At 39.7% G+C, this 12,779-nt stretch overlaps 1 protein-coding gene across 2 annotated transcripts in view; it reads right to left on the bottom strand.

Annotated features, from left to right (window-relative positions):
* The window catches only part of CCDC171 (coiled-coil domain containing 171), a 135,174-nt gene extending 122,920 nt beyond the window's left edge, over positions 1 to 12,254 (bottom strand). For both annotated transcript variants that reach the window (XM_088457322.1, XM_088457323.1), the window contains exons 1-2: positions 12,035 to 12,254; positions 773 to 938 (exon numbers count right to left, since the gene is read on the bottom strand). In XM_088457322.1, coding sequence (XP_088313448.1) covers positions 773 to 828 — 56 coding nt within the window. In that variant the 5' untranslated portion in view covers positions 829 to 938; positions 12,035 to 12,254. The remainder of the gene's footprint in view (positions 1 to 772; positions 939 to 12,034) is intronic.
* Between the last annotated feature and the right edge of the window lie 525 nt (positions 12,255 to 12,779).

Below are 12,779 nucleotides of genomic sequence, written 5' to 3'. Positions count from 1 at the left end.
GCTATACGAGCGTGCATTTTGATGGCCGCGATGGTCGTGACCATCGCGACCATCGAAATTGCGAGCCGGAGCCTGCGGTTGAGGTTTTCAACCGCAAGCTCCGGAGTGATTTTGGCTCTATCAGAGCCAAAATCACTCCCACTGACATCACTAGTGATGTCAGTGGGCCGGCTTCTGACGGGAGGCGTTCCCGTGGGAACGCCCCCGTCAGGGAGGCACGCCCCCGGCACGCCCACCAAAGGGGGCGTGCTGTCAATCAACATTGACAGCACGCCCCCTTTGATCGGACACAACGAGCGAAGGAAAGTCCTTCGCTCGTCGTGTCTGGCGCATGCGCACGACGGAGCTCCCTCCGTCGTGCGCATGGTCAGTGCAGACCATCGACCCACTTGCGAGCGTACAGCCGCTCGCGAGTGGGTCTGAATCAGGCCCTAAATATGTATTTATAAAAAATGTGTTTATCAAGTCACTCAGCATCTGAAGTTATTGGCGACTTAATGAAGTGACACAGCTCAATAAGCTGTGTGCAAGTAATGTGTCACTTTATTTCTAATCTATACCTCTTCATTACATTTTTAACAAAACATGAATTTATTGTTGCAAAAAAAGTTAATTTCTATAGCAAGTTTCAAAAGAAATATTACATTTGCATGTTACAGTGCAGATAATTGCCATAGAAAACAGGGAATAAAGCGGTTAATTTCATGAAGCACACTGTGCTTTCATAAGAGTTGGCTCTACAATAAAAAAAGACAATTAATCATAATCTTACCTTTTAATTTCATTAGCAGTAATGTGATTCTGAGAAATGACTGTCATCTTGTCCATATTTGTAGCTACCGGTACTTATTTCTTAACAGGCAATGTCTGTTGTTTTTAAATTGATCACTTTCTTCCAGACATTGAACACCATGCTGACATCTTATATGGATTTATGACTGCAAATGAAAAAAAAAAAAAGTAATTGAAACAGAAATTATTACGGTAACTCTTGCTCAAAGAGCAGTATAGTGACAAAGGTTTGCTGTCCATAGTACTCAATACTCAGCTCACTGTAGCAATGTGCATGTCATTTTATTTATACTATTATATTTTTTACTATTTACATATACAGGTTAAGTCTCCCATATCTAAACATTCTGAAATACGGAATATACCGAAATACGGAATTTTTTTAGCATGACTGATATAGGGACACCTTTGTTTTCTGATGGTTCAATGTACACAAACTTTGTTTGAGCCACAAAATTATTTAAAATATTGTATAAAATTACCTGCAGGCTTTGTGTATAGTGTGTATATAACACATACATGCATTCTGTGGTTAGATTTGGGTCCCATTACCAAGATATTTCATAATGGTATGCAAATATTCCAAACTACGGAATATTCCAATATCCAAAATACCCCTGGTCCCCATGCATTTTGGAAATGGGAGACTCAACCTGTATTTTATGTGGTCTCACATAAAACTACAATGGTTTATTTTTGGTTTAGTTGATTGAAAACTAAACATAACATCTGTAATAAACATTGTCACCTTACAAAACCTGAAGCAATAATCTTTTTAGACTTCAGATTGAGTCTCCCTTATCCAAAATGCTTGGGACCAGTGTTATTTTGGATATAGAAATATTCTGTATTTTGAAATATATGCATACCATTATGAAATATCTAGGGAATAGGGCTCAAATCTAAACATAGAATGCATTTATGTTTTATATACACCTTATATACACAGCCTGCAGGTCATTTCATGCAATATTTTTAATAGTTTTGTGCGTCAAACAAAGTTTGTGTACATTCATGAAATTCATTTATGTTTCATATACACTTTATAAACACATAAACAACAAAGATATCCCCTTATTTAGTGTTCACTCTAGCTCCGGCGGCAGGCAGGGTGCCGGAGCTAGAGAAGGCAACCTTGTGCGCCGCGCATCCGAAAAAGGGGCGTGGCCACGAAAAGAGGGTGTGTCTATAAGACGCGTCCCCTTTTCGTCACACTTGGGGGCGTGCCCGGCACTTACGGACAGACACGCCAGGCAGCCCCCAAGCGCTGCAGACAGTGAGAATAGATGCCGGGCGCATGCACCCAGCGTCTATTCTCCGGCGGTGACCGGGTCACCGCACGCTTCTCCACCCGCGGGACACTGCGTCCCGCGGTGAAGACAGCACCCGCAGGCTGTGAGGGCAGGGCGCTTTTTGCCCTCCTTCTGGAGGGCACGGTGCTTTTTGCCCTCCAGAAGGAGGGCAGGGCGCCGCGCCCCGCTAAAACAGCCTAGCGGGAACGCTACTTATTGCGCTTTACCACACATCACACCATTAAAAAGAACAAGCTTCTCAATGTCTGATGGATAAGGGACAGTCAAATAGTAGTTACAACAATTCTTGATTCCTAAAGTTTCACGATCTGTCTTTAATGTGATCTGATGTCTATTCTCATTTGTCGTTCCAGGTTTTCCTCCCAGGGAAAGATATCTCCTTTTTTTCAGTTCCTCAGAAAAGGCGACAAAAAAATAGGGGGAACCCAATAGTGTAGTACATCTAACCAACATGTATAGTCTTATTAAAGATGAATAGTTATTCCCTTCACCTTTCTGAAAAGGAGAAGATGGAAAGAAGTATATCACCTGAAGAAAAGAAGTCCAGACTATTTTCCCCACAGATGAGAAGTCTCCTGTTAAAGTTGAAACGCGTTGGTGAAGGGCTCAGGTGCTTGTGTTTAACAGGAAACTAATCTGTGGGGAGAATAGTCCAGACTTCTTTCCTTCTACCTCAGATGATATGATTCTTTCCATCTTCTGCTATTATATGGACCAGTGTTATGCTTGTTGCTTTTAAGGATTATTGAGCTTAAATAAATTGTTTAAAGTTTCCACACTCCTGACGTTATCCCCTATTTGTTTACACTTCATATAGCCCCTCTGTGATCCATGGGGTTTTGAGGGATACGGAGAAATAAGGAGGAGAAGGGGAAACCATAATGACCCTAAAAAGAAACCATTATGAATACTTCTTTGCATGGCTAATTGTGAGTAAGGTACGCTTATTCTATATTTCTTACATGGGTGTGACTGTACCTTCCCATATTGCGATCAAGGAACTGCGGGTAAAGATATATTTTTGGGAGGACACTCTGTATATCAGAGTGAGTATGGTACAATAATCTATACCTTTTCAGAAAAGTGAAGGGGATAAATATTCATCTTTAATAAGACTCTTAGAAAACACTATACACGTTGGTTAGACGTACTACACAATTGGGTTCCCCCCATTTTTTTGTCACCCTTTCTGAGGAACTGAATAAAAGGAAACATTTTTTTCCTGGGAGAAAAACCTGGAAGTACAAAGGGGAATAGACATCACACCACATTAAAGACAGATAGTGAAACGTCAGGATTAGAGAACTGTTACAACTACATTTGAGTGTCCCTTATCCATCAGACATTGAGAATCCTGTTATTTTTTTAATGGTGTGATGTGTGGTAGAGCGCAATGAGGGGATATCTCTGTTTGTTGTTTACATTGTATTTTAGTGGTGGATGACCCACTTGTTGATTTTCTCTGGCTGCAGCCACCTGCGCAGTGATCTTCTCTATATATATCCCCTTTTTTCGTGATGCTTTATACACAAAACCTGAAAGCAATTTTATACAATTTTTTTATAATTTTGTGCCTTAAACAAAGTCTGTGTACATTGAACCATCAGAAAGCAAAGGTTTCACTATCTGACATACTAAAAAAAAAATCTGTATTTCGGAATATTTGGATATGGGAGACTAAACCTGTATTAAAAACATGTTGAGGATGCCATTTGTCTTTTATATACAGTTTACTACCAAAATAAAGGCTTTAAATGACTTAAATATTGGGCTAACATGCAATCCCTCTTTGTGAATTCCTAATACAGGTTGAGTCTCCCATATCCAAAATGCTTGGGACCAGGGGTATTTTGGATAATGGAATATTCCGTATTTTGGAATATTTGCATATCATAATGAAATATCTTGGGAATGGGACCCCCAATATACACACACAATGCATTTGTGTGTTATATACACCTTATACGCACAGCCTGCAGGTCATTTTATACAATATTTTTAATAATTTGTGCCTTAGACAAAGTTTGTGTACATTGAACCATCAAAAATAAAAGGTTTCATTATCTCAGTCATGCCAAAATTATTACGTATTTCGGAATATTTGGATATGGGAGACTCAACCTGTATATAAAAAAACTAGAATTACTGCTAGACACTCCACCAGTAGGATCCCTTAGGACAATACATCTTAGGATCCTGTTTTTTTTGTGGGACTTTGTTTTTGCTTATATGTGGCTATGTATCCTTCTTTTTGAGTGTCATTTTTGCTGTATAATATGAATTCAAATTAATACACCAGATTATTTTTTTTTTACTATTTTGAAATAAAGTAGTATTTAATTTAGTCCATGAAAAATTATGGATGTATTTTATGACACATTCATTATATCCCAGGAGAGTGGGACTGCATGAATGTAATCTATATCCAGGGTTAACGGGAGAGCTCTTTGACCACTGTACTAGAGATGGCAAGTCAAATACAAACTTGCAGATAGTAAATGTTGTAATGGTGATGGCTAACATTTACAACAGTTATACATGGGTTCTAAAAATATTGTAGAGCTATTTTAATGTATTGAAACATGGGTACTAACATTGCTGTGGGATGCACCAATTAATACTTATTTTCAAATGTGTTCAGATTTTATTAAGAAACCAAACAAAATAAGATAGTTGTACGGATACCGCATACGGAGATGTAGCTGCAGTAAAATTCTCACCAATAAACTCTCTCACCGAGACTATTATATAAAGAGGGCTATATGAACACAGAATTACATATTTATGATCAAAATAACAAAAATTAATGAAGGGCTCAACTGCATTACTAAGTAAAACCTTAAATATACATAGATTCTGCTGGCAGCCGTACAGGCTCTTGGTTTGTCAGGTGGTCCTAGGTCTCAGGCTATAATTTCTATGAATGCCGAAATGGCTTTTGACCTTGTCACTTGGGACCACCTGTTTGAAACATTGAAGAGATTTGGATTCCCTGATGAATTTGTGTCAATATTACAAACTTTGAACCACTCAAGCACTTCTACAAATGGTTACTTGTCTACCCCTTTTGAAGTTCAGAAAGGCACTCGACAGGGTTGTCCTCTCTCACCCCTGTTATTTGCACTGGCCCTGGAGACTCTTGCGATAACCCTTCGCCAGCATGAGGGATTTAGGGGGATTTCTATTGCGAACGTAACGCTGAAGATGTGTCTCTTTGCGGATGACATGCTCTTGTTTGTGTCAGATCTCACAAACTCTGTTCCTGCTATTTTGGAATTACTGTCACGATTTGGTTCTTTTGCTGGGTATAAGATTAACCTACATAAATCAGAGGTCCTTTATATGCATGATTCAGGGTCCCAGCCTTTGTCTCTTTCTGCTATATGCTTGGATCATTTCCGACTGGCTCAGCAAGCTATTAAGTATCTTGGAATCTATATCCCGGCTAATATCTCTAAGTTGTATACGGCTAATTTCACCCCAGTGATAGTTGACATAACTAAACTATCAGACATTTGGCGACGCCTTCCATTATCTCTTCTGGGCAGAGTTGCATTGTTGAAATCTATCATATTTCCTAAACTGGCCTATCTTATACAAATGCTGCCAATACGATTAACCCGTTTCGATATTACTCAAATGACTCGACTATTTTTTAAGTTTTTATGGAGGGGTGGAAAACCATGTATATCTAGAGCTAAGATGCATTTGGGGAAATCTGATGGTGGATTAGCTGTTCCGCATGTCTCTGCATTCACTAATGCAGTATTTTTTCTATAAATACGTGATTGGTTGACGGGTTGTGAAACATACACCCATAAATCCCTGGAGGCAGAAATAGCTTCTCCCTATTCATTGTCTGCTCTACTTCATACTCCCAGATCACATCTCCCACCATTGATGCAAAATAATATTCTATTTTTTGACACTTACCTAGTTTGGTTACAAATAAACCGAAAGCTTCACAGGCGCCACACTGTATCTCAATATAATACATTCTGGGGTAATCCTATGTTTATTCCTGGCCTGGAATACGCGGAATACCTGGTCTGAAGAGTGAGGGGTATCGCTGCCATTCGCGATGTGTTTGATCCAGGGGGTCAAATGTATTCTTTTCAAGATTTGAAGTCTAAATTTTTTCTTACTAATAGAGACTTTTTTAGGTTTCTGCAACTTCGTCACTTTATACAATCTTTACCCCCTCCTATGTTGAGGGAGGAAGATGATGATATTTTACGGCCCTTATTTAATTTATCCAATACTGGGTATTACAAGACACGGTTGTTATACCCCCTACTTGCTTCCCACGACAGCTGAGGCTCTATGGGAGAGTTGGTCCTCACAAATACCACAAGTAGACTCCCCCAATGTTTTATTAAAGTATACAGAGAAGACTTTAAGAGTTCTCCATTCAGCTATTTGGCAGGAAGTGCATATTAGGACCATTCATAGGGCATATATGTCCCAGAGTCAGAGGAGGCATATTGTGGAGAAGGAGTCAGGCTGCTGCCCGAAGTGTAAATTTTCACGAGCTACTTTCTTCCATAATATGTGGGAAAATTAGAAAATTTTGGGACAAAATTATGGTATTTCTAAACAATATATGCGCCTTACATCGTAGGAAGGACCCTTTGGCTATGTTATGCGCTCATTTCATAAATTGGGACCTGCAAGGTCGTAAAATGGAATTATTGCCCTTTCTTACGATAGTGGTAACTGTGGCGAAGAAAGCTATCCTCTGTAACTGGACAGTTTCCACAGCACCATGTCTTCAAGCAGTTAAAAACATATTGCTACAAATACTTTATTTTGATAGAAGAGCAACTATACCTGATGTTGAGAAGGGGGTGGTTTGCTTTTACGCTAAATGGGGTATATATCGACTCCCTGGATTCTGATGTTAGATCTCATATAATGAGATTGTTTGAGACTACGAATTGGTCTCTACTCCGTAATTTGGAGTGATGTTGTATATTTAGATCTTAAAATCTTATATTTACGGGTCAGGGGATAAGATTCTTCGTCTTCTGTAGAGGAACAACGTTTTTTTCCTCCAGTGTAGGCGTTTCAATGGAAAGGGGACAAGGTGCACTAGGGTCCGGGGGGGGTTATGTGTTTATTTTATTTGTTTTTGTTTTCTGTTATTATGGTTCTATTTGAATTATATATTTTATCTCTGTGCTTATGTTTAACAATTTTTGACTTGCTATATCCTACAGACAAAATGTATGTGTTTGAATTGTACTTGCTTACACAGATTGCAGTTCTGTATCTATGTGTATATGGATTTATGTAATATATCTGTATATTTGCATAGATATACATATACATGTATGTTTGCACTTGTGAATATATAAAATAAAAAATTGTTTTGGAAAAAAAAATATATATATATATATATATATATATATATATAGATTCTCACACTGATGCATTTGTGAAAGTATGATTTTTAAGAACTTCTGATTTACCTCTGTAATAGTATAAAATTATTTCTTCATCAATAAATCTCTACTGGATGCTATGAGATATTACGCAGTTGTGATCAGTCAATAAGTATCAGGATGATTACTCTTATGACGTGTGACTACTTTCTCTCCCAATGGGATATTGTTTCATTAGAGATCTGGGCGGGAATGGGGTAAGAAGGTGGAGCAGGAGGGTGAGGTACAATGTGCACATCGCGGCAGCTGTTGCCACTGAAAACATCCATATGTGCAACGTGTTGCCAATGCCAGGTATAAGCTTAGATAAAGTGGAGTGCCACGGGAATCAGTTAGAACTCTTGTCATAGTCATTAGTTTTGCTATACAAGGGAAGGTATGTCTTTTTCATCAGAATAGAAAATAATGCCTGTGGGACACAAAAATCTGAATGCAGAACACACAATGCATAGTGATGCAATATCAACAACAGAGGAAAAGGACCATGGAGATGTAGTCTCGGATGATTTACGCAGGAATTGTAGTCAAGGGGGTTTATGTACTAAAGTAAAAGTTTTTAGAATGGGAGATGTTGTCCATAGCAACCAATCAGATTCTACTTATTTATCTAGAAGATAGTAGCTAGAATCTGGTCGCTATAGGCAACATCGCCACTAAAAGCCTGCACTTTAGTAAATATACCCCAAGTACTGGAAAAAGCCAGTAAGGTAGTAGGAAATACAGGAAGAGGTAAGAACCCACCATAAATACTGTGCACATATCACATATATGGAGGCCCTGTTGCAAAAAGACATAAAACCCTTTGCCGCTGAAAGTTTTCTCACTCCTGTGCGGTGCACGTTTTGGCAGTTGTTACACTAGTCACGTTCCAATAACGGTCATTTCTGGCGAGTTTGCAATCGCTGGATTTACCAAAGCAAAACTCAACCTGCTACAAATTTTATCCTGATTTTTTTTTTAATCTTATGGGGGGGATTTTTATCCAAGGGATTACATCATATTAAGAGAAGATGAATGGTAAGTAGGATATCAACTGCACTACAGAAAATATGGGGGCCAAATTAAATATTAATATAATAACAGCATAAATATTTATTAGAATGGAACAAAGATTTAATTTATTAATAATTAAAGGGGTTAAAAATGTATTCAGTAATATCCCTCCGGGAGCACTGCAGATTTTATTTATTAACATACTAAACCAAGACAAACATTACATTTATTACAGTAAATGGGGCATAGTTTAGAGTTATTAACGTTTAGGCGGCACATGGTTCTTTTAAGTTTACCTTAGTACCAAACATACAGGTGTACAAGAAAGAGGCCAATTTTACTTTGTTCTGCCTCTCTAGTTGTCTAGAAGGGTTGAGTACGGCATCCCGACGGTTGGAATGTTGCCAGCGGAATCCTTACGGTGAAAATGCCAGCAATTATCCTTAAATATTCTAAGGCTAACACTAACCCACTCCTCCCGCGGCCTAACCGTAACCGCTCTCCCACCCATCCCCGCAGCCTAACCCTAACCCCCCCCTTTGGAACGCTAACCCTCCACTCATGCAGCCTAACCCTAATACTTACCGTTTGAAGTTGTCGCATTTTCACCAGTCGGGATCCCGCAGCCGGTATAGTGAGCACTGAGATTCTGACTATCGTGATGCAGACTACATCCCGTATAGAAAGAAGAAGAAAAACTCTATTTTGTGAGCACTCTTAATGAAAAAATTAAATAATTAAAACATAACCTTTAATAATACTAGCTAATAAATCTATGACAAAAGACAAAAGACTAGACGAAAAACATAGAACATGAATACACCCAAAAATTAGTCAGTAGGGAGGTCTGAAGGTATATGCTAATTTAGTAAAGCATCCTGTCTCATAAACGACCCCTTAAATCGACATTTAATACAATGGGTGGTAAATAGAAAGCATAATCACATACTTCAAAGATATTGTTCATCGAACAAGCGGCGAACATCTAAAGCAGCATAATAGACACATAATACCTCAATGGTCCTTTTGAAATCACACCAGTCCGTATAACATGCTACCTAATAAGGATGAAGTAATAGGACGGTCAGGGTGAAGATTAATCCACCTATAATTCTACTTCCCCTCACTTAGCAATGGCCATTAATGCGGGGTGAGAGATCATCTGGTGGCAGTATTACCCTTAGAAACATCAGTGTAACCGCAACGTTACTCACTATTTCGCTTCTGCTGTTAGGGGTCTTACATAATGCATTGGACCCTTAATGAGAGAGTTACTCTAAATGAGATTGCCATCAGTTAATAGAGTAGATAGTCAAAGAGGTGAGTAACCTATCATAGATTAAATACTATTGAACCATTACCACGGTTGCTTTAACGGTAATACAGAATAAAAAGTCTCTTCCTGTAATTATATGTGTAAAAAGGTCTGAAGTTAATTCAAGGATAATAAATTGGTAAATTGAATCCTTTAATAACAAGGGCTTTCACAAGCAGAGTATATTGGAAGCATGGATAAAAATAAATATGAAATGCCTTGTTATTAATAGTAAACCCGGACTGATAATTCATAAATAAGGATAGCTGATGCAAAAAATTGCTGACACTTAGATATGCAAAATTGTTTGCTTTTAGTGAACTTGGACTAATGAAAGAGATAAAAAGATCTTTTTTATATACTGGTGTTAATCATATATAATACGCACATACACAATTTTTCAAAGGAATAGCATTTACTGCCTTTTAATTAAAGGCTTGGTTAGTTTGAAGCAACGTTTGACCTTCATAAGGTCAACCAAGTCATAATGATAATAATGATGCAACATAGAATACAATATATAAAATTTAGTAGTAGCTGCTTCCTCCGTGAACAAGCCTTTCCAGCGAAACGCGCGTCAGCGGGAGGGTGTCTGCGCTGGCGCCACGCAGGACACCCCATCTACCAGTCAGTATACATTGCTGTTTTATTGTTTGCTGCTGCTCCTTGCTGGTGACTCATATCCTATGTGCATTGATATGGTGAGTCGCTGTGCGGCGATCGCCCCGTTCAGGTATGGGGGATGGTAGCAACATATTTGACACATTTATACTGGCACATAAATAGGCGTTTTATGTGCCAGTATAAATGTGTCAAATATGTTGCTAAAAATATGTTGATGGAGATCTAAATTACTTATCATTGTTACTGTATGTCCCACGTTGTGCACAATACACGATTGTCAGTAGTGGAGCTGTAAGCCGCACGACGCTGCAGAGTCAGTGCGGGCTCCAGCTGACAAGCCGCTCACGCTGCCAGTACACGCAGCAGTTATTGCGGGCTCCAGCTGACAAGCCGCTCACACTGCCAGTACACACGGCAGCCTTTCATAATAGTATATCTGTTACATGAGTTCCGGGTATTTAATAATAGGTAGTTGTGCAGCAACACTAATGGACTGATATGATACATGAATACTTTAGGATGCTTGTGGTATATTTAATACCTATTATATTCTGTGTCTGGTGGAGATCTTCATATTAGACTCTATTAAGGCTCTATATTGATATTGCACATATATTATGTGACATATTTACTTACTATCTATTAGATTGCATGTATTATATATAATAAAAAAGAGAGCATGTCAGTTTATGTATTGTGCACTCCATATAGGTAGATAGGATATATGCGATATTGAGGGACATAACAGTACTTGGTGGCCTATTTATTTATCATTATTTACATTTATATTCATTATCAGGCACCAGCATATATTGATTGTAGTCAACATACTCAGCATACCATTGAGTATCAATAATTAGAGCACACATGACTGAGCACTCACTAGTATTTTACATACTATTTTAATTTTTTCTTTTTGATTTATGAGAATATACAAACTCCACACAGTTAGGGCCGTGGTGGGAATTGAACCCATGACCTCAGTGCTGTGAGGCAGTAATGCTACCATTACACCAATCATTCTAATAAAGGTTATATTTTATGTTGATAATGGCAAGAATCAGTGCACTCGTTTGGGGATTCTTTTTTCTTTTGTTGCTTATATAGCACTGTATGTGTGCAAGATGATTTTTAATAGACGTATTGAGTGATCATAGACCCACCCCCTATGTAACAGGAAAAGGGAATGTCTAAATAACATACACTATAAAAGAACCATTCTGTAACAACCTCAGCACACCTTCATAAAGACCTACAAGTCGAAACGGTGGAAAGAGGCTACTGTTAACCCACGACACCTAAGGAGAAACACACCTTTGTGAAAACCAATACTTGTGTCATTCTCAAAACTTTCGGCCACGGCTGTATATGCAGCAGGACATACAGGGAGTGCAGAATAAGCACATAGTAGTATAATGAGTATGCTAGCCGTTGTGACATTAGCAATATTACAGGACACGAAGGGGCTAAAGGGCTAAAACAAACTATTGGGGCACTACAAATCCCAGCAGTATCGGCATTTAGCCCCTCCAACAAGCAGTGAGCACTGTTACCTGCAGCTGCTTGGATGCCGCTGTGCCCGGGGCCCTCTCCCTTTGCGGCGGCTGGGTCCACACTGTGTTTGCGGATGCTGTTCCCGCTGTTGACGTGACGTCCCCCCGGTAGGCTGTCTGTGTGTCCCCGCTGCATCCTCCGCCAGTCCAGCCCAGGCCTCTGATTGGTGGAAGTGAGTCTTCCACCTCAGAAAGCAGCTGAGATTGGTGGGGACAGCGGTCCCACACGGGCGGGGGAGGGAGAGCTGGGTGCTATGGGCAACAGGAGAGACGCTACGGAAGCCGCTGAGGTGACCGTGATAAGGGACAGGAGCACATGCGCTCGCTCACTAGTAGGCGGGCGACTCTGAGGCGACAGTACAGTAGTAGCCGGCGGCGGGAATTGGTGACTGGTTACATCGTGGCGGGCGGCAGCAGCGGGAAGGCACATCCCACACATGTCCGTCATAGTAACGGTACCGTGTGAGCTTTGTAGCCAGGTTACAGGTGCATTGAAATGTAAAATGAACATATAACTACAGTACAGTCAACCACGGCCCGCGGCCCGCACGACGTGTGTGTTGTGGGGAATAAGATGCAGTCACATACACAGCCACAAATGCCATATAGTAGTCAGCAGCCTGACCCATGAACTACTGCTCTGCTCATAGGGCCTGATTTAGCAAGGGTCGCAGTTGCTAATACATTCGGCTTATTGTGTATGTGTGCGCGAATGAGGCGATTGGGACTGCGTTCGCAGCGGCTA

This window comes from Taudactylus pleione, unplaced genomic scaffold (assembly GCF_031769625.1).
Source record: "Taudactylus pleione unplaced genomic scaffold, aTauple2 ptg000757l, whole genome shotgun sequence".
Lineage (NCBI taxonomy): Eukaryota > Metazoa > Chordata > Amphibia > Anura > Myobatrachidae > Taudactylus > Taudactylus pleione.
Note: the sequence above shows the minus strand (reverse complement) of the source record. Positions and strands in the feature narration are given on the sequence as shown.